Raw genomic sequence first — 23,151 nt, 5'->3', positions numbered from 1 at the left:
TACATAATGCAGCAGTTCCTCTTGGTGTGCAGCAGATGGAGACATTCACTAAATTATCATTCACCTCACATCATCTTTGTACACCTTGGGGAGGATTTCTTTGTTATGTCTGGGAGAACGAAAATGGCTGAAATACAGTTGTTTTACACTAGTTTTGGCAGAGGTACCAAGCATCACATTAATATCATGGTTTAAAAAACATCACAGTTTCAAGGTTTTGGATTTAACATTCCTGCACACATCTTTTCATTTAAAAACCCAGTGATGACTTGCATTTGGACACACCCATCTCTGTCTCCCTCTCTGCAGAGAGAACCATGTAAAGCACATGTCTCTCCTATGTTATGTTAACTGATGCTGTGGTCCACAGATTATGTAAGGGAGGCACTGTTGGTTAAATACATAATAATCGCTACCATGCTAATGGGATATCCATGTATGTTTTTGATCAAGTAAAACAGAAGTGTTTAATAAATTTGAGATTTATTATCTCTGCTAAAAGTCTCCCCCTGCATTCTCAGACATCCCCCACTCCTCTGATGTGGCTCCCTCACCCAGACTGCTGGTACATAACATGTTGCTAGGGTAACCTAGCCTTGAGAGATGCTTGGACCTTATTTGATTTAAATGCAATTATGGAGGTTTTTCCCCTTTTTTTTAGAACACGAGAAAACGTGAAGAATTAATTTGAAAATGCATTTGTTTATGGAGCTGTGCTTGACCCTGTTATTTTCTTTATTATTATTATTTTAACCAAGTCATGAAATGTGGAAGCAATATCTAAAAATAGCTTTGGCTGCAGTGAACTGCCAACTCTGAATTCCATGATTAGCATTCATCTCTCTTAACACATCAGACTGTGCACACTTTTACAAATCATAAATTACTACAGAGTTTGTTTCTAAATCCACAGAACAGAAGAGCAGCACGCAGAAAAGCTCTCTGTTTTCTTACATAATTGAACAGCATGGTAGAGGCGGTTAGCTATTGGTTTTCCTCAAGGAAAATGTCGTGTAATTGCTCTACAGAAATGCATCGTGGTTCCTTTGACAAACAGATTAGAGCCAAACGCTGTGCTATCAGTCGAAGCTAAGTGAATGAACAGCAGTAGCAGCATCCTTTACGATACTCCACTTACTCTCCATTGCAATCTCCATAGCTCTTTGTGCTGTTTGCACCACCAGTGGACAGGCCAAAGAGAGAATGACAAAGCTGCTGTGGAGGACAGAGTAAGTGTTAAAGAGACATATAGAAAGAGATACTGTGAATTAAAGAAAGGGAGGGGATGAATAAGACTGACACTGAGGCCATGCAGACGTGGGTCACAGAGAGGATGCCAGACAGGCAGGGAAAAGAAAAGCCTTCACGTGGAAGTCAACGTGCTATTTCCAACGCCCAAGAGCCTCAAAAGGAAAGAGAGGAGAAGACATGAGAGAGGGTCAAAGACAAAAGGGATCCTAAAAACAAAAGGGACAAGAGGAGGAGTTACAAGTTAAGGAGTTACAGGAGCGTCGATTCAGTGTTTTCTTATTGCTTGGTAATTATTCCTTGCTTTTACTATCATTTATCATACAATCTAAAATAACTAAAAAATAAATAAATTCAAAAAACAAATGCTTCCACATTTTTATTGCTGCAAATCCCATAAAAAGATCAAAACCAACATCTTAGGATCAACATATACATATAAGGGTTGTTTTGCCATTACCCTCTGTTACAGCGAGCAACCAAAAAATAAATAAAGAATATTATAAAAACAGATCAATATCATGTGTATGCCCTCCTAGTTTTAGGCACAAAAACAACTTTGTTAGATTGAGGGAAAGATAAGGATAGTTTGGGGACATTAAGGAAATTTTGTTGTAGTGTTACAAAACACAGTGCACATTTCAGTCAGATCCACTGTTGTCAAAAAGAATAGCTACTTCCATCCATCCATCCATTCTCCTTCACCAATCCCTGTGTAACTGCATATCTTTGGACTTTGGGAGGAAGCCGGAGCACTCGGAGAGAACCCATGTAGACACACGGGGAGAACATGCCAACTATGTGGTGGCAAGGCTCTGTTCTGCAACCTCTCTGCCCTACCATACATATGTACCTCATACCACACATATGAGATCACGCACCGCTGCCTTCAATGAAGGGCTCGTCTCCGGTAATATGGACCTATACAAGGCTGCGTCTTACAACGTGCGCAGCGCGGTCAGAAAGGCAAAGTGGAGCTACGGGGAAAAGCTAGAGTCACAGCTACGACAGTGTGACTCTAGGAGCCTGTGGAAAGGACTGCGGACAATAACGGACTATAAACGACCAGCTTCTTCAATGATAAATGCCGACGCTTCACTGGCTGATGAGCTGAACACGTTTTACGCTCGCTTCAACGCCGCAGCAATTAAAACAACAAACGGCTGCGCGCGCTCGGAGTGCACCAGTGAAGACAATGCATTCATCATCACAGAGCATGCCGTGAGGAACACCTTCAGGAGGGTGAACATCCGGAAGGCAGCAGGACCAGATGCAATCCCTGGCCGGGTCCTGAGAGCCTGCCCTGACCACGGAGATCTTCAACCTCTCCCTGGCCCAAGCAGTGGTTCCCACGTGCTTCAAACAGTTCATCATTGTCCCTGTTCCAAAGAAACAACAGCCCGCTTGCCACAATGACTACCGTCCAGTAGCACTGACTTCAATTGTAATGAAGTGTTTTGAAAGACTGATGAGAGATCACATCACTTCTTCACTTCCTGCCACCATCGACTCACTTCAGTTTGCTTACCGGACTAATCGTTCCACAGACGATGCCATATCTCACCTGCTCCACACATCCCTGAGTCACCTGGACACTGGCAGAGGGAATTATGTTAGGATGCTGTTCGTGGACTACAGTTCAGCATTCAACACAATAATTCCCTCTAAGCTTTTCACCAAGTTGACGGATCTAGGACTCAGCTCATCACTGTGTCAGTGGATCCTCACCTTCCTCACAGACAGACCCCAATCAGTGAGGGTGGGAAAACAAGTCCCCCCCTCCATCTCACTCAGCACTGGAGCGCCTCAGGGCTGTGTTTTAAGCCCCCTGCTGTACTCACTGTACACTTATGACTGTGTAGACACATCAGACACCACCTCCATCGTCAAGTTTGCTGACGACACTGTTGTTGTGGGCCTGATCTCCGACAACATCGAGACGGCCTACCTGGAGGAGATTAGGAACCTGGAGACCTGGTGCCAGGAGAATAACCTCCTCCTAAACATCAGCAAGACTAAGGAGCTGATCGTGGACTTCACTACAAAGCAGGCGAGGAATTACAAACCCCTCATCATCAGTGGCACGCCAGTGGAGAGAGTAGACAGTTTCCGATACCTGGGTGTCCGCATCACTCAGGACCTGTCATGGTCCTGTCACATCAACATGCTGGCTATGAAAGTCCATCAGCGTCTCTTCTTCCTCAGAAGACTTAGAGACTTCCATCTGCCACTGAAGGTGCTCAAGAACTTCTACTCCTGCACCATCGAGAGCGTCCTGACGGGAAACATCTGCACCTGGTTTGGGGACAGCACCAAGCAGGACAGACGAGATCTGCAAAGAGTGGTGGGCTCAGCCGAACACATCATTCAATCAGAGCTCCCTGACCTGCTGTCCATCTACACCAAGCGGTGCAAGACCAAAGCTAGGAAGATTATGATGGACCTCTCCCATCCCAACAATGGACTCTTCTCACTGTTAAGGTCTGGGAAGCGCTTCCGCTCCCTCAAGGCCAAAACAGAGAGAATGAGGAGGAGCTTCTTCCCCCAGGCTATTCGGGCCCTGAACCAGGTGTAGGACTGGACTCTCCCCACACACATTACATCACTATAAGACTGGACTCTCACACACATCACCACACGCACTCTGGTTTTTCTTCATGCACACTTCCTATAATTTATAATCTCTTTCTGCTATTTGCACATTTTTTTACTGTAAATTTCTAAGTTAAATCTGTCAATTTTGTATAACCTGTAAATTGTAAATACTGTAAAGCCACTGTCATTTAATGGTCGGGCATTGCACAGCTACAAGCTACAAGCATTTCACCTCATGTCATACTCTGTATGGTTGTGTGTGTGACAAATAAAATTTGAATTTGAATTTGATATGTGGACAGCATGAGGTCAGGAGAGTATCCCTCACTATCCTCCCATGTGTAGACTCCAGTGGACAACAGAGCAGGCAACAATAAAAACAAATCAACTTAACAGAAATGATAGGAGGAGCTGGGGTTGTAGCGGTGGGTTGCCATGTGGCTGACAGGTGTACAGCAACTCTGGACTGGCTAGCCTATCTTAAAGAGCTCACCATATATGAATATATAGTTTGCCAGTCAGCTGAACCCTCAGGGTGGTGTGGGCTGTCATTAGCTAACCAATGTGATGCTCAATGTAAATGATGGAACAGCATCTATCCACAGTTACTTTGGTAATCCAATCAGTTAAATGCAGTTAACTGATTAAGTGCATTTAACTGCATTTCAATGCTCATGATCAAACATTAATGTTTTTGTGCACTTATAGACGCATGTAAAGAGAAGATTAAGGACGTCCTAGAATACGTCCTTGAGGAATGTCACAGATCAGTGGATACAAAGAGAATGTAAGAGCAGAAAAAACAAATATTTCTGTATCTTTTTTGGTAGAGGGCTTCAGCAAGAGGGCAAAATAAAACAGGCAAAATAATCTACTAAACATATTTAGTTGGAAACCATTAGGCAAACTGATAGATTACGCAGTGTGTAATCTATGAACATGCTGCTGATCCCTGCATCAGTTGAGTTAAGTAAGTGCAACCAAAACATCCATTTTAATCCCCCGTCCTCGGTGCATAGATGCTGCTATTAACAACTGTTTTTGCCATTTGCATCCAGTCTTCCTTAAAGTGTGTGTGAGCTTGCAAGTGACTTCATTCTTTGTCCAGGGACAGATCACAAGGCTGCAAACACACACATGCTCACACACACAAACATGACATCACCCAAACAGTGGTGGGGCGGAGACTGGCAGAGTAAGCCTGGCATCACTCACACACACACGCAGGACAGCACAACTCCTCGCCCTCCATAAGCTCTCTGTCAGACAGCTCAGCTTGGCATCACTCTCTCCCAATAAGATGAAACAAGCATTAGCCTGACCCCGTTCTCACGGCGACCAAGTCACTTTACAACAACATTATGCCCTGCTATCTCTAGCATGTTTGACCTTTTTTTTTTTTTTTTAAAAAGGCCCAATCTCCCTCCTCCCTCTCTCCAGAATTTTCTTTCTAAAGATATAGTCAGATAAAAAGGACAGACAGTCAAAATCCCCACATCTTGACCCCCTCTGCCATCTTTCAGATAAAGTCCCATCTTAATTGGTCATGTTCAACGACAGATTCAAGGAGGATTACCCTTGTCCTTCTTCCATCTCTCATTTTTCCTCCACGCACTGGACTCAAATCTGTCGCAGTCTGCAGACTGCCTTTCACAGACTTCTAGAGAATCAGAATCAATATTAGAATCAGAAAGGGTTTTATTGCCAAATGTTGAGCAGGTTTACAACATTATGAAATTGTACGCAGGTGATCAGTGTGAACAAAACATATATAAACTATAATCTACAAGCACACAAGTTTGTTTCTCAACCTCGAAAAAGCTGTAATTGAATTGCAGTGCCTTCTCAAAGAAGCTACAAATACTACTCATTCTTTTTATCGATGAGGTGCTCAGTCAAATCCATTTTCAAAGAGAACTACACTGAATTGCTATTGTTAGTAACTGAACTCTTTTGGCAGCCATACACTGATTTAACAGTGCATTATGCAGTTGCTAAAAGAATATTAGAAGGAATTTCTACACATGAGAACAACAAAAACAGCCATGATTCATCACACTTAAATGTCAGGATCCTGAGCAGTTTCTTCTACAGCGCTTATATCGATCTGTCTTGACCTGAACATCACTTGGACAAAACAACAGACAAGACAAACTGCTGAACTGAAGACGACCTGATTTAGGACTAAATGCTGGGATTGCAGTTGCATGTAATTTTTGTAATTGTAATTTATGTCATATATTTATGTAAAACTTGTGTGGAGTTCGCACACATGTCATGCTCTGCGTCTGTGTAGGTTCTCTGTGGCTATTCCAGCTTTCACCCATAATCCACAGTCCAAGCACCTTGAGGCAACTGTTGTTGTGATTTGTCACCATATAAATAAAACCGAACTGAGCTGAGTTTCTTACATTGTTTACAGACAGCTGTGTGGGCCTTAGTTCAGTTCACAATGAGGTGAAAAATCAGTGTCATATCTAAGAGCTGAGAGTTAAGGGCCACTGAAACAGAGTGTGTGTAATGAAATTCTGAATTAAACTGGGCTGAGCTTCACATGCAAACATCTGTATGATATTATCAGGATAATCGCCCAGACTGGGATTATAACTGTTGCTCAGCAGCAAACTACGAAACCCCAGACTAATCTGACAGTGCAAATCAGTATCCAATGCTGAGGCACCAAATCTGGTCAATGGTTAAATAAATAAATAAATAAATGTGCAAGCCCCACCTCCTCAAGTTAATCAGTGTGATAAATCAATAACTATTATTTTACTTGTAAAAGTAATTTTATTACGGGAACTGAAATTAGATTGTAGTTCTGCAATGCATCTCCATTAACATCCAGTGTTTGCCTGCAGCTTTCAGCAGCCATCTCCTCTCTGCAAGTCTTCTTTGTCAATCCCCCTAAGATCTCCCTTACCACTTCACCTCCCTCCATCCTCCTTATTCCTTTGTTTGCCTCTCATTCGCTCTCTGTCCTGGGGCTGACATCACAGTCCCAGAGGAGGTAACAAGCCCTGATTCAGCACCAACTATTCCCATCTATGTCCCCACCCTGCATCACTTTGTAGTCAGTGGTGACTCCCCATGTTTCTCATCTTTCTTTTTTATCTTCCTCACCCCCCTCTCTTCCCCATTACCCCATAACCATGGCCTTAAGAGAGCTTAGGCTGTTTTTACAGTGCTGAAAACAAGCTCTCCCATGTGGCCTGGGCTCTTATTTCACTATAGGCTGTGTCAGGGAGGGCAACAGGAACAGGGCAACACCAAAATAAAATATTTATCTAAGCCTTGAATATATAGAAGAAAACTAAAGTATTTTCTATATTTAAGATTCTGTTTAGACTTGATAGCTTTCCATTTTCAAGGGCCTGACTTCCAGTGATGGGAGAAAAGCTCATGTCCTACAAAACATTTAAAGCCTCATATAACATGATAACAGCCCAAACTACAATGTGTAAAGTTTTCAGCTACCAGGCTGATGATGCATTCTTCAAAAAGCTTTAAAAATATTATTTTGACCACAGCCAATAATAGCAGTTTTTGGGGTTCAAAAAATATCCAAGACATCCAACTTAAAAAACAAAGAAAAAAACCCAAAACACTAAAACTATGTTCCAAAAAATGTAAAAGGATTGTTACCGATCAATTTATCTTGAGATGTATCTTTGACAGCAAATTAAATGATCCTTTTGTGTGAAAGCCAGCAACATCCTCAGCCTATGAACTGTGTGATTACAGTAATGGACTGGGAAGGTTGAAGGTCGAACCTCACCTTGATAGTATGGCTGTAGGTTAGAAGCTTTGCACAAAGAGCCATAACCCTGAAAACCTGAAAGCCAGAATTTGGGACATTACACGGTCTGTTGTCACAAAAAACAATCTACTGGAGTTCACACACATATTTATGTTGACTAGAATAATTTTCCCAATTAGATTTTAAGGTTCCCCCACTTTTACATTTACTTGGTATTGTATTACTGGCAACAATTTATGTGAATAAACGGGAAAAATAATTGAAAGACTAGATTGCTTTTGATTACATATCCATGATAACAGTATGTAGTTGTGTTACAGCCAAATTATTACACTGAGACATGAATGTCTGCTTTCAAAACTTGCTGATGCGGCAAAGCCAATTCAATTCCATTATGCTGTGTGTCGCTGGCATGCATTATTAACAGCGAGTTAAAGGTAATATCAATCCCAGCTCTGTGTTTTGCTTCTGTTAGATGCTTACAGCATAACAAGTGACATACTGCTGAACAAAGACACAAACTACTGTGCTGTCCAGACTAGTGGAACAAAAAAGGTGATCACTTTCACATCGCTCCCCCTGCCTGTTATTTGAGTGGATGTGAGTCCCATCTGTTAGCCTTCATTAGGGACTGTTTTGTACACACTGAGGCAACAAGATAGTGGGAGGACAAGGCCACAGTGCAGGTGGCGTTGGGGTGTGAGATTAGGAGGAATAATGGGGAGTTAAATAATAGAAGGGATATATCTGAGGCATGGATTCAGAAGGTTACCAGTATTTTAAAAAACATAATCACATGTTTTTTAAAATACTGGTTCCCATAGCCATGTTTCCATCTGCATCTTGTGCCATGTTTGTCACACCCAACAAGGACCAAGCTCAAAAAACATTTTGACATCCTATTGCTTTCCATTCATTGAGCATAACCAAGCTTATATTATAATATTTTACATTATTGTTGTGGGTGGCTGTGGCTCAGGTGGTAGAGCAGCTCAGCTACTGACTGGAAGGTTAGTGGTTCGATCCTTGGCTTCCCCAGTCTGCATGCCAAGTATCCTTGGGCAAGATACTAACCCCAAGTTGTTCTTTGATGTATCTATCGGAGTGTGAATGTGTGTGAATGCTTAGATTGCACTTAAGTATGGAAGGAAGTGAATGAGGCATGTTGTATACAGCACTTTGAGTATTCTGGGAGAGTAGAAAAGCGCTATATAAGAATCAGTACATGTTATCTTATTGATTAGCTAAATATGGTCAGTTATGGCAAAATGCACCAGGGGGCAGCTATTCTTACTTGTGATGCTGTTGGCAATTCAACCAGTGGCAACAAAGTGAAGTTAGAACATACACCGACCAGGCATAACATTCTGACCACTGACAGATGATGTAAATAACACTTCATCACGGCACCTGTTAGTGGGTGGGATATATTAAGGAGCAAGTGTAGATTTTGTCCTCAAGGTTGATGTATTAAAAGATTTGACCGAGTCTGACAAGGGCTAAATTGTGATGGCAAGACAACTGGGTCACAACATCTGCAAAACTGCAGTACTTGTGGGTGTTCCTGTTCTGCAGTGGTCAGCATTCATTAAAAGTGGTCCAAGTAAGGTCCGAAGGCAGTTCTGTGTGGTCTGATCTAACAGGCAAGCTACTGTAGGTCAAACTGCTAAAAAAAACGTCATGCTGATAAAAAGGTGCCAGAATACACACAGCATCTCAGTCTGCTGTGTATGGAGCTGGATAGCTGCAGATCAGTCAGGGTGCCCATGCTAACTTGTGAACGAGGATGCACTATGGGAAGAAGGGAAACCAGTGAAGCAATGTGATGTTTTTGGGCATTTTTTTCTGGGAAACCTTGGGTCCTGCCATCCATGTGGATGCTACTTTGACACGTACCATTGTTGGAGACCTTGTATACTCTTTCACAGAAAAAGTATTCCATGATGGATGTGGCATCTTTTAGCACAATAATGTGCCCCGCCACAAAGCAGAAACAGTTCAGGAATGGATGAGGAGTACAACAATGACTTTGAGATGGTGACTTGGTGTCGGGGTACCCCAAATCACAAGCCAACTAAGCATCTGTGGGATATGCAGGACAAAAAAGACCAATCCACAGAGATCCCATCTCACAACTTACAGGACTTAAAAACAAAGATCTTGCAAACATCTTGGTGCAGATACCACAGCACACCTTCAGGGGTCTAGTGGAGTCCATGTCTCGACAGGTCAGGGCTGTTTTAGTATAAAATGGGGACCAACAAAACATTGGGCAGGTTATCAGAGTGCTATGCCTGATCAGTGTATAAAGAGTTTAGGTTTTACATGGGCTCTATGTAGGAACACATCTTAGCAAATAGACACAACATCCTGAAAAAATTACTTTGCTTTTAAGACCATAATATTGCTCACAGGTAATCCTGTGTGTTCTAAATAATAACTTTTATCCACATGGGCCACATTTCTTTCTCTTTTGGGCCACATGCTGGAAGGCTTTATTATTGCCCTAATGCCTCAGGGTATGGCCCTTCTCATTGCTCGCCTGTTAGACAATACTTTTAAGCTAGTGAATGGTCGTATTTGTCTATATAGCTATTTGTCTGTATCACGTCACTTTTCCTTTTTTCCAGACATGATCATGCTTAATGAAGAGAAATATGGAGTCTAGATATTCTGGAAATGACCAATAACGATTAATGGGATTAGTTTTAGGGAAAGAATACGGCCCTGATATGCCGAGCCTAATTGAAAACCATGTGAATATCACAGATAGATTTCATATACACAGTGATCTGTGTTTCCTATTACATTCACAGTGATTTTCTTTCTATTTGTGGTTATTCTGTCATATTTAAGACAAACATTAAGGCAAAGAATAAAATATATCAACAGTTTAATATTAACCAACAGGCCACAAATGCTTATCAATATTTTATTTTTAATTATTGTTTTTTTTTTAACTATTCACTTGTAGACAATGATCAAATCCCCTCCCTTGTTCTGAATTTAAAACACAACACATTTCTACGGTTCAATCTGCACGTGAGCAGCCATCACTCTGACATACACACAGCCTTGTGCACACATTTGCAGAGCAAGAATGGGGGTGGGGGCATGCATGCTGAAACCACTACTAGATAGCCTGCAGACTCCCAGAGAGGGAAACAGCTGAGATGGTTGTTATGTAACTCACAGTTACATAAAAGTTATCGCTACAGTTAAACACGTCCTATAGATTTAAAGCCATGGTAACAACAGGCAGACTGTATCGTCTTGCATGCAGTATTTACAAAAAGGGCTTTTGGGCTCTCTGTAAAGTAGCATTTGATTACTCTGAGATTTGAATCATCAGCTGCACTTTAGTCCTAAACAGCTACCCGCCAACAGTTAAACATCACTGGGATACATCTACCTGCAGCTGCACTTGCCTTACCATGCCCCAGAGGCACATTATACCTGCCAGGCTTCCTGTCCACAATTAAAGCATTACCATTTTCAGATCAGCTAATGATTGGATCTCATCGTTTCTGTGACGGGAGGGAAAGAGGGGAGGAGGCAGGCTGGTGGTGCAGCACACTGTGTTTGTCTGGACTTAAAAAATGGGTCAGGCTTCCAGCTCCAGCCACAACACACACCAGCATGGCTGACTGCTTTTGAAAAGAAGGTTCCACTACTCCTACAACTAAAGAGGAATGCTTCCTGTGGATCAGCTGCTGGTGACACAGTGGCTGCCCAGTAGGAGATAATGCAACCCCCCCCATCATGCAACCGCTTGTCTTCTGTTTCATCACAAGGCTTTGAAATGTCCATGTAGACATGGACAGTTTCTCTTCTTGTAAGCATATACCAGTATATTGAATCTTTTATGTACTTCTATATTAACATAGATTTTTTTCTGTTTTAATGAAAACTCATCAGAAAATTTCAAATGAGTAATCAAGTCTCCTAATTCAAAGCAATGACCTGATTACAAAAACAGATTTTTTTTCAGGCCCCAGTCTTAGCCACAAGGCTGAATGTATGAAAAGATAATCACAAACACACACACAAACAAAGTCTCGCCTCCCCAAATGAGACCAAATCCTCACACACACACACACACACACACACACACACACACACACACACACACACACACACACACACACACACACACACACACACACACACACACTTTGGCTGGTGCTGCCTCTGGACAGTGCTGACAGACAGCCCTTCTGTGCCTCCCCTTGCCCTCCCCATCTCAATGTGTGTCTGTGTCTCACTCACCCGTCTTTGTCCTGCGAAGCACCAGAGATCCAGTTAGAGAGGGAGACTGATGCTGGCAGGCTGTGAACGCCATCTGCTCCTCCGCAGCCACACTCAGCTGACTGGGATTGAATACAGAGGACACTAAAGGCTCCTATTGATCCTATTGATCCTATTGATAGCTGAAAACTACGACAGACTGACTGTCATCTATCATGAGAACAAAAGAGCCAACAGCAAAGTCAGATTCAAAATATAGTTTGATATAAAGCATGCAGGGTCAGGGCTGTGATTTTTGAATCTAACATGCTAGCTAACATTCCACTTTGAGGTTTTGTCACATGTGGTGGAAAAGGTCTGCTGTGCATGTCTTTCAGTCGGATATCAGTTTGGTGCTCAGTCTGCCATCAGACTGTGCAAAACCAAACTGTTTGTGTGTCAGCTTACATTGCTGTCATGACTATTTCTCACTGCTACCTCTGACATTGTTTAAGAAACAGTAGAAGAAGCACAACCTGGGCCCTTTTCTCTTATATCATGCAAAATGAAATATTTGATTTGATCAGATTTCATTTATAATACTGTTCTGCACCCCAATATAAGCCTAGTAACTGTGGATCTGGAGAAAAAAAGCCAGTTGGCATAGCTTAAGTTTTCAAATGATGAGGAGACTGATAATACTTTCACACTAAAGCCAGCAGACAGTTAACTTAAACAAAGCCTTTGTCACACAGACTGACTAATAACCACCTGACAACAACTTACAACTACCAGTCCCTTGGGAAAAATGAGCATTCCATGACCAATTGTGAAAGGTTTTCTTCATATATGAAGGGAAATCAAACTTCATTTTGGCTTTACTTGGGTTATCTTTGTCTAATATTAACATTCTGAAACACTGAAGTGTGATAAACATAAAAAAAAGAGTAATCAGAAAGAGGCAAACTCTTTTCACAGCATAAGATCCTAAATCCCAAAAGGTTGATTCTGTTCATCTGGACGTAGCATTTTCAGTGGGAGAAACATTTCGTCACTCATCCAAGTGACTTCTTCAGTGTTAGCTGACTGCAGGCTTCCCCAGTCTTATAAACAGTACATTTGCACAATGACTGAAGAAGTCACTTGGATGACTGGCGAAATGTTTCTCCCACTGAAAATGCTACGTCCAGATGAACAGAATCAACCTTTACTGACTCGGATGATTGAGCATGCATCAAGACAAAGATAGATCTATGTGATGATAATAATGTGCATGCATGTGTGTGTCTTTATTTGTTTGTTTTTTCAGGAAAGTTCTAAAGAAGTTCTAAAAGTCACCCACACAGCTTCATCAGCTGTCATTTGCACAGATCATGCTCCAACAGTGGATATAGTACTCAAAGGCACCTTTCCTCTAATTGTTGTCATGGTCTGTGGTTTTGGACTCTGGATTTTGTGGTTTTTGAACTCTGAAATCTGCTTTATTATTTAGCATTCTCTGTTATTGACTAGAATCCAAGTTTTGATATTTCGCATTCTTAGTTTATAGCTGTTAGTGTTTTTCTTTATGTTTGTGGTTGCATCCATTTCTTTGTCCTCTTTAGTTCATCTTAATTTGCATTCTTATTTCTGCTGATGTTTAAAGTTATATTTGAATCTTAATGTTTTAGTTTATTTCAAGCCTTCCCAGTATCCCTTCTTGGCTTGTCAAATCTTCAGTTTTGTTAGTGTTAAGTTTCTTCCCGTTTAATTTGATAGTCATTTGTCTTATGTGCCTTCTGTTTAATTATTTTCCCTAACCTACTGTGAACTGAGCCACTTCTGAGGACTCATGAGTAATTCTGTTTTACTTCAGTGAAGCCATCCTGCCTGCTAGTGATTCTACTAATTTGTTAGTGACACTGGATCTGCGTTTATCCATCCAATTAGTATAACTAGGCACTGGTCAGAAGCCCGGTGGAGGAAAGAGTATTTCATGTGGATATAGGCTGAATTCTAGCTGATACATTTCACTGAAAGCAGCTTCAAAACCAACCTAAATCACTGCCCCAAATCAGAAGATGAAATGGAATACACGTGACAGCAATAAAAATAGATTAAACTGTAGGCCCTGTGGTTACAAATATTTCAGCAAAGCATCACTGTGACTGAAAAAACACTGATCTGCTCCTGCTGTCATCAGAATAACACAGAGCTAAAAATAGCTTAAAATCAAATAGTCTGAGAATGATCGATAGAAGCCGAATTCAGCAGTAGCTCCTGGAATTTACATAATGCCTCACAGTGGTTTTATTGAAAAAAAAAAAAAACAGTGCCACATGAGAGAAAAAGATTCCGAGGTAGGACTTCAAAGCTACTGTTTATCACTAGATTGGATCTAATAAATAAATTAGATGGAAATATGCAGCACATGAGGCATTTTAACTGCTGAAAACAACATATTGGTATTTAATTGCATTAAAAGTGATTGACCATTTTAACCCAGTTTAGGGGCAACAATACAGAAGCATGAAGGGTTTAAACACGTAGAACTACTCAGTACGGCGACCCCTTGTAAATAAGCAAGCAGCTAAAACAGTCTTTTTAATGGCTGTGTTTGCTGACCCCACTAGTATGTATCAGCAGAAAAGACTGAATTCTGACACACTGGTCTGAAAAGATTCTTCAGTTCAAACATAGCAGGACAGGACAACCGACGCCCTTTTGTTCCTCAGAGAAATCTACAGAATCAACTGTAAGATAACATTCATCAGAGGGATTGATGGTCAGAATGAGAGCTTATGTAGGATGGATGCTCGCTGTCTGAAGCTGCATTATTACCCTTGACTGTAGGTGAACTGGTGTCATAATGCAAGAACGGCTGGACTTACAAGGCAGACTTAACAGGGAGCATCTTAAGTTAAGTTAATTTTATGGTAGAAAAGTGATTAGATAAGAGAGTGGATGGGGGAATTAGAACAGCTTCAATGCTGAATGGGTCACAGAAACTCTGTCAGAGAGAATGAAAATGAATTTATTGTCCAGGAAGTGAATATAGCAGGTTGGTAAGTTAATTGAATCAGATTGAATCTTACTTGCAGAGAGGCAGAGTATGGAATAAGTACTGAGTCAGCAGGTGGGTATCCTCGGGTTGCAGGAGGTGAGCGGGCAGACAGGCTGAGTGTGGGTCGCAGATGTTCGGAGGACCAGGTATCGATGAGGAAGAACAAAACCAGATTGCAAGTTAGTTGATTCTTCTTCCAATAAGGCTCTCAGGTGAAAGATGAGAATGGTCTGGCCAAGAAGTATAGCAGCATCTGTCCTTATACCTGTACCCTGTTGATTCAATTGCCAACAGCTGAAGAATGGTTAACCCACACTGAGTAGCTGTGCCCTAAGGAGGGGACCAGAGACAAGCCAATCTCTCAACTCCACCTCAGAAAGAAAAATAATAAAAATTAGAGAGAAGTGGAAAATAAATAACAATGCAGAGGCATGTCAACCAAGACAGCCCCACAACATCCAGAGCCTTCAGGAACTCAGGGCAAACCTCTTCCAACCCAGGGTCCTTACCACTAAGGAGTTGTTTAACTGCCTCAGTGACCTCATCCCGGACGAGTTGACAAGTTGACCCCCTCATCCCCAGACTCTGCTTCCCCTACAGAAGACGTGCCAGTGGGATTAAGGAGGTTCTCAACGTATTCCTTCCACTTTCCATTTCTATTCATTCTTTAGTAAAGTTTGCAAACCCAAAGAAATGCTGGATTTCATTGCTGCTGGTGGGAGTGGTCATTCCACAACAGCTTTCCATCTTTACTGGACCACTCTCCAAGATGTAATAAGCTAATGAAGGAACCATGGAGCTTTCACATAAAATCCCTTTTCAAGGAGTCTCAGGAGGATCTTTTGAATGTTCCTGGTGTTGAGAAAGTGATTTGAGAAGATTAATATGTTATACAAATAGACAAAAAAAAGAAAAAGAAAAAAGAAGTTGAAGATATCTGAACATTATATTAGCCAGAGCTTGGCAAACTGCTGGAGCAAAATAACCAACCAGAGTGTTAAAAGCAGTTTTCCATTCATCACTCTCAGATGTGGACCAGATCATATGGATTTGAGACCTAGTTTGGAAAAGATGGTGGTGCTGTGTATACTTTAAAGGCAGGTATTATGATTTGGATAGTCGATGGTCTTAATGTCTTATCTTTCTTCTGTATGCTCCTCTGATGTTAACTCTGTGTGGCACTCTTTCAGGTAGAACCAGATCATCCTGACTCAAAAGCTCTTCCTTCTTAGACAGGGCTTCTTGTACTGCAGCTGACCCAGTGGGGTCCAAATTATGACCAGAGTGTTCTGTCATTGTGTGTGATGTGTGAGGCTGGACCCACAAAGCAGACACAACAAGGTCTGCTTTTAATGGAGGTCTGCCAGAGGAGAGAATGAGAATTAATTGACCGTTCATTAAGAAAATAGAACAGGTTGATGTGATAACTGAACAAGAGTGTTGATGAGGAGGAAAAACAAAACAGCTTGGGTTGTTATCATACTGCAAGTAAGTAGATTATTGTGCCAGCAAATTCCAAACAGGGCTTTCAGATGTACAGCAACAACACCAGTCTGGCAGAGAACTGTAGCACCACCTGTTCTCCATATACTAGTAGCCTGATGATTCAGTGCAGTCAACAAGGAGGAAGGGCTGGGCCACACTAAGAAGCTCCGCCCTCAGGAACAGACCAGAGACAAGCCCACGCCTAAGCTTGAGAATGTGTGAAAGACAGTGAAGAAAAGAGAGAGCGGGGGACAACCCACCAAGTTCTGATGAATCATAACAACTGGTCCAACGATGATATTAGTCATATTAAATTAAATTTTTTTTTTTTAAAAAGTAGAAGAATGAAAAAAATGTCAGGTATCTGTGACGTCTACGTTATGGAGTTCTGTAGTTTTCTAGGCTTATACCAGCATACATTTACTACCATGTGTTAGTAACCTGTGGATATTGTTAGATGGAGCGCTAACATAAAGTCTTTAGTTTGCAGGTATTTGATGAATGAAGGGGGCAAGGGTGGTGTTTATTCTCACAGTCCAAATTGTGATTTAAAAGTTAACAAACAGTAGTCAAGTGGAGTGGTGGCTTTTTATTTAGTTTTTTAAAATTGTTTTCAAATGTACTGTTTTTATATGTATGGGCAGGGTCATAATTACGTTTAATATAGACCTGTGTAGTGGATAAATGTAGAGCCTATGATGTAGCATGTGCAAGTGGCCATTGCTGTTGCCAGTATTTGTACACATGCATAGTGTGTCTGTGTGGTTGTGCAGTTATGCTGCCAAAACACTAGTTGGCGGTCTCTATTTAAGTTGATCTGTTCTCTTCTGATCAATTTGAAAAATGGTTGCAGAATAAGTACCTGGAAACTGGTAAGGGGGGAATGGTGGTACACAGTGAGTCAATTAGTTATTGCTGGCTGCATAGACATGATGCGTAGTTACATTTCTCAGGAAGTGCATTTCAGATTACACTGAAATTCACAGGGTATTGAATGGGTTAGCAAATAATGACTAGAAGAAGAAAGACAACTAAATCTCTACTATATATGTTTCAGGGCTGGTACAAACTGTGTTTCTCCATATAGGTTTTCCAGAAACATTACATGTATCAAAATGTGTATATTTGGTTGAATGAATACCTGATTTTATGTTTTTGTTTTGTTTTCCAAACAAAAACACTAGCACTTCCCACAAATGTATGTTAAACCACAACTAGCTTCCAAAATCAATTTGACCCCCCACCCCTCAAAAAAAGCAAACAAACTGAAAACAAATACAAAAAACCCTTTTAGACATGAATTACTCTGTTAGGTGAAAAGCAAACTTTTTTAAAAAAAATTATTTTATTTTGAGAGCGAGAGAGGAACGGGCTTTTAATTTACATTCAGCAGGCTATCGTATTTAAATAAATGGGTGGAGCCATGGTGAAAATCACTATTAGGGGAATGATCCTGTAAATATTGGTATTATATATGTTTCGAGTACACTACTATGGACTGTTGCTTCACATGGTTAGTTTAATGAAGCAAAAATGTGCATTAAATTGTTATATATTTAGCGATAACATAACTGTAACACAATGTCTACTGTCAGCCATAAAAAACTACAATCGCCAGAAGCACCCAGGAGAGCGGGGTAAGCCAATGAGTGGCCAGCAAACGGCGTGACGGCACTTGCTTTGGTCCATTTATGTGCGCGCTTGGTAAGCTCGCGCAGAGGGCTCGCGGTAAATTCTGTGAGAGCAGAGCAGAGCACAGCATCCGGAGGTTGTCGAAGGTGGGTGTGACTGACAGCATCTCTATAACCGAGAAAGTCCACAGGATTTATTTTTGTCGTCTGTAAGTAGGAATATGTCTGAATTTTAAACGTTATGAGGAGATGAGGGCAAAACGAGGTTAATCCTTGAGTGGAGTTGGTAATTTTTCGACAGTATGTTCAATTTTCTTTCAACGTTTTTCGTTGTTTGTCGCTTATGTTAAGGCAGCACGTGAGAAACTAACGTGACAAGCGGGGTTTTTTGTGGATGTTTTCGCCCTCGTGGGCATTTGCATTCATTTTGTAACATTTCAGGGACAAAATGAGACAGAAACGCCTATTGTTGTTGCTCTTTTTGTCTGCTGCTTGGCGGGTTGTTAGCCTATTGTATGGTAGGCGACACTGGCACAGTTGGCACCGACAGCGATGAGGGTGGACTTCGAAGACTTCTTTTTTTTATGTTCGTGAAACTTGTGGGCTGCAGAGACATTTACGAATTCCTTATTCACCGATTTATGCCGCCTGTGAGAAAATCTTTATTCGAGATTTTTCTTTTTTTTTTTTCGTGGCAGTGACCTGCCTTCGGCTCCTCTTTGTTTGCAGCTGCTCGTCACTGTGCTGCCAAAAGCGCCTTTGTTTGAGGGTGCTTGTTAAAGCTTTGAGCTAATGACACCAGCAGCCTCACAGAAACAAGAAATTTACATGAATTATGGTAATGTCATTGGCAGAATAGCACATTTGTGCTCATTCAGTGAGAAGTTCTATAAAATGGCAACAGTGGGTGTCACAATGGATACCAAGGTGTGGGCTTTTTAAATTAAACCTCACTCAGATTAGATTGTGTCCAAGTAGGTTTTTTTTTTTTTTTTTTTTTTTTTTTTTTTTTTTTTTTTTTTCATGCTGCTTTCTAACGCCACACTTAGCTAGCTGATAGCCTTTTTGAATTATTAGGGGAGGGGTCTTTTCATTGAATAAGCCCTGACCAAATTCAGCTGAATTTGGTCATGGTTCATCATTCACTCATCATTACGACTTGACTAAATGGAATGACAGATGTTTCTTACATTTAAGAGGAATTACTTTTTTATTTTTTTCCCCTGCAATTTTATTAGACAAGATGCCTGTTCAGTCGGCTGTTGTGTTACGTGTGTAGATGTGTGTCTGTGTTCCCCTCCCGCTGCTCCAACACATGGTGCAAGGAACAGGTGCTCCCTGATGATCATTTCCTCCCAGATATGCTCATCGCTCACTATTCTCATTTTTCTTGGTGCATATTTGCCTTCTAGCACAGGCCGAGTCCAGGCCCTGTCTGCACTCCCCCACTGCCTGCCGTTACCCAGCCCGATCACAGCCTTTTGTTTCAGCTAACTGTGACTTGTGTCATTAACAGCCCTCACTGATGGGCAGGCTATTGAAAAGCCCTCCTCATTCCTGAAGTGGCTCGATTGCTGGTGGCTTAATCAGAATGTCACTGCTTCCTCATATCTGGAGATAAACAATGGTGCGTGTACAACATGACCGCCCTGAATGCCAGTACCATTTTTTTCCCTTATTTTTTCTTTATGTGTGTGTGGATTGATGGGCGGTGGTTGCTTGCAGTTTTGCGTGTTGCCACAGGGCGTCACCAGTGAGACCGGTTTTAATCTTGGATGATTTCTGTGATAATGGTGTAAATCATCCACTAGACGTCAGTAATTTTAAAATCATCTGCTAACATGACTCTCTGATGTTTCCCTCCTTTAGTTAAATTGACCTGAAGCAGTCTCTAAAGATGGCATCCGCTGAAGGTGAACTACGTCTTACACTTTAATGCACTATATTATTTCTTAATTATTATTTTTTTCACTGTACCTTGAAGTATTTAAACATCTTTTTAAATTTATTTTTTTCCTTGGATGAGTTCAGATATCCAGGTTAAGGAGCTCGACAAGCGGGCTTCCGGTCAGGCTTTTGAGGTCATCCTGGCTACTCCTGCCCCTGATGCCAAGGGTGACTTTCCACTGTCTCCTCCCAAGAAGAAGGATGTCTCACTGGAGGAGATTCAGAGGAAGCTGGACGCTGCAGAGGAGAGACGCAAGGTAAAAAGATGACATATTTTGCATGGGTTGGGATAATTAAAATCTGGTGGGCTATTTCAAGCATCTTATGTATTTTTAACCATCCTTTCCCAGAACCATGAAGCTGAGGTTCTGAAGCACTTAGCTGAGAAGCGTGAGCATGAAAAAGAAGTGCAACAGAAAGCCATGGAGGAGAACAACAACTTCAGCAAGATGGCAGAGGAGAAGCTCAACCAGAAGATGGAGGCTAACAAAGAGAACCGCACAGCAATTATGGCAGCGATGAATGAGAAATTCAAAGAGAAGGTCAGTAATTTCTTTTGACTGTATGGACATGATGTAGTACTATTAAGATGTTAATCTTGTACTGTTTAACAGGACAAGAAGTTGGAAGAGGTGCGAAAGAACAAGGAGACCAAAGACCCCAACTCGGAAGAAGGCACTTCGGAAGACTGAAGGTTACAAACGGGGGATTGTATAGGGTTTTTTACGTATCCAAAGATTGATTTATTTTTTGTTCAGTCAGTATTTTTGTTGTGTTCACTGCCCACCTTTTTGAAGTAAATACAAGTTTCACTTTGTGAAGATATCAATTCTTCTGCTAAGTGTATTTGCGCTGGTTTTACATGTGGATCATCCTGCCCTCCCCCTCTTGTCTAATTCATCTGATTATGTAGCTTGTCAGTGCAGCTTCTGCCCTTTTTGAAAATTAGCAGTGTGTAACATACCCTTTTTGAGGAAGCATGTTTCTATGCATAGGTCTTTATTCCTACAGATTTCATAGTGCGTTTTGAAAATGTCCCTGTGAACCACACCTGTTCTCGGCACTTACTGTGTATTTAAAAAAAAAAAAAGAAAAATTTAATTAAAAAAAAAAAAAAAAATCTCAAAGTAGCACAAGGTTTGATTTTTGGCATCGGCTGTTATACATACAAGTGTTTAGTGCAGCTTTGCTACCCAGATTCTGCTTGTTTGCTCCTGCAAATCATGTTTCGTGCTGCTGCAGATTCTTTGCTTTTGTAAAAACACGGGGTTGTCCTCAAAGCACATGACTTCTTGCTGTATAGCTGTGAATTAACATGCCAGATATGGAGATGGATGTCATCTTGAACATTACTGATTAGGGTTCTACACATGGAATGCAGAAGAGCAATACACACTTTGGCATCTCAATAGATACAGTGACTAGTTGACTTGAACTGTTGTACTAAAACAAATAAAAATGGAACAAAGCACTCTTGCTGTTGAAACATTTTTGTCCTCTTCTCTGTTGTTTGACCTGCTGTGGGAAGTGGGTACAATATATGCACAATGAAACCCAGAAGATAACTATTGAGGCCAGCCCAGGCACTGGTGACCTGTCCAGGATTTACCTGCCTCTCGCCTTATGGTAGCAGGGATAGGCACCCTGATAAGGAAAAGCGGAGGAGAGTAGATGGATGTTTTGAGGCCTTAAATCAATGAAAGTACACGAAGCTTTAGCCTGTCTTCAAAATGACTTGTTTAGTGTGCCATGTTTTGATGAACCTTTCAGACTTTAACAAATATAAGATGCTTAAATGTTTGCTCTTTGCTGTGTAAATGGTGGTAGACCTGGCTAAGGTTGACATTTTCCAATTGTAGGCAGAAGTAAAAATGCCTGTCCTTTTACACAAAAATACTGATGCTTTTGATTGCTTGAGAATCCAACGTAATGCCTGCCCATCTTCCTTACCACTACAGTTTACTGTTGTGGAGCCTGGACCCTATCTCTGCTGTTAAAGGGCAACATGTAGGGTACAATTTAGACTTCTTATCCTATTAACAAACCTAACCCTTCTCTCAACACAAATGAAGTAGAGTCCTAGACCATAAACTTTGTCTATATGAGATAATTATTGAATTTTTCTTCTAGACTGGGACTAGGTGTAGAGAGCTATAGATCAGTGTAAATTACATAAATGGCCACAATTGCAAATAGTCCATTACATGGTTTGGATTCAAACAAACCACAGTCTTTGTCTCCCTCTGCTGGTGGTTTGATTTAGTGTCTGGGTGTGTCAAATTAAATGTGACCTCGTCCATGCTCATTACAAAGCTTAGCTTTCATTGATACTTTCAACAGGTAGGCATGAGTTTGTTACTCTAATACTGAGTGTTCATCAGTATTACAGGTCTAAGAGTAGTGTAGCCCAAATAAGGAAAAAAAGCTTTCTTTTTAATTATATTTTTTCAATGCGAATAATTCATCACCAGGCTAGTGGGTAATTAATTGAAATCTCAGTTCTAATGATATCTTTAACCCTCTGATGTCTAAGTCATCATGAATGCTAATGCTACCCTAAGCATGTGTTTTGGATGCTTTTGGAAAAAAATGACATTAAATAAAACTAAAAAAATAAAAACAATTCCAGATTCTGATTGCCGAGGGTTATAGTTAGGATTAAGGTTAGAGATGCGGTTGTCAGCAGTGACAACCGCTGACAGTTTCTATAGGCCACCAACCAAAACTTAAAAACTAAAAAATAAATGCAATAGACATGTTAAAACAAACTGTAGTTAACAAATTAACTGAAATCAAGGCATGAATAAACCAAACAAACCACAATTGAAACTATTGCATACTTGCAAAAACTAACAGTCAGTTTTGCATAAAAATTAACAATCAAATCAACTAGTCAGAGGCAACATTGGTGCACATGTAATTATAATATATATAATAATTCCTGCTCTGGACATGTTAAATATTGCACCTGAATAATATAGCATATATTGTAAAAAAAAAAAATAAAATCAATAAAACCTAAACATTTCCAAATAAGAAAAACTAAACTGAAAAAAAAAAAATCCAAAACTAAATGAAAAGAAAATTACAAAAGTGTATTAACTGAGGAAATAATCATCCCAATGTTAGGTTTAGGTTGAACACCCTGCTATGGAGGGGCCACAAGCCAGATAGGCGTAATGTTGATCACAATAAATAAGGAGGGTTGTGTCACG

The 23,151-nt window shown here is 40.9% G+C and overlaps 1 protein-coding gene across 3 annotated transcripts; it reads left to right on the top strand.

The window, feature by feature from the left end:
• Positions 1–18,042: 18,042 nt before the first annotated feature.
• LOC146644226 (stathmin-like) lies at positions 18,043–21,422 on the top strand. Of its 3 annotated transcripts, none has more exons than XM_085396399.1 (5): positions 18,043–18,136; positions 19,859–19,902; positions 20,021–20,193; positions 20,287–20,478; positions 20,551–21,422. In XM_085396399.1, exons 2-5 carry the CDS (start codon positions 19,887–19,889, stop codon positions 20,626–20,628), a joined length of 459 nt encoding a protein of 152 aa, XP_085252525.1. In that variant the 5' UTR covers positions 18,043–18,136; positions 19,859–19,886; the 3' UTR covers positions 20,629–21,422. The 3 variants fall into 3 exon arrangements, with proteins under 3 accessions (XP_085252525.1, XP_085252526.1, XP_085252527.1); XM_085396400.1 differs by having other exon boundaries at positions 18,080–18,198; XM_085396401.1 differs by lacking the exon at positions 18,043–18,136 and adding an exon at positions 19,515–19,616.
• The last annotated feature ends 1,729 nt before the right edge of the window (positions 21,423–23,151 follow it).

The sequence above is a fragment of the Rhamphochromis longiceps genome, linkage group LG22 (assembly GCF_057381845.1).
Source record: "Rhamphochromis longiceps isolate RC_006_pf linkage group LG22, R_longiceps_female_GT1.1, whole genome shotgun sequence".
NCBI classification, from domain to species: Eukaryota; Metazoa; Chordata; class Actinopteri; order Cichliformes; family Cichlidae; genus Rhamphochromis; species Rhamphochromis longiceps.
Note: the sequence above shows the minus strand (reverse complement) of the source record. Positions and strands in the feature narration are given on the sequence as shown.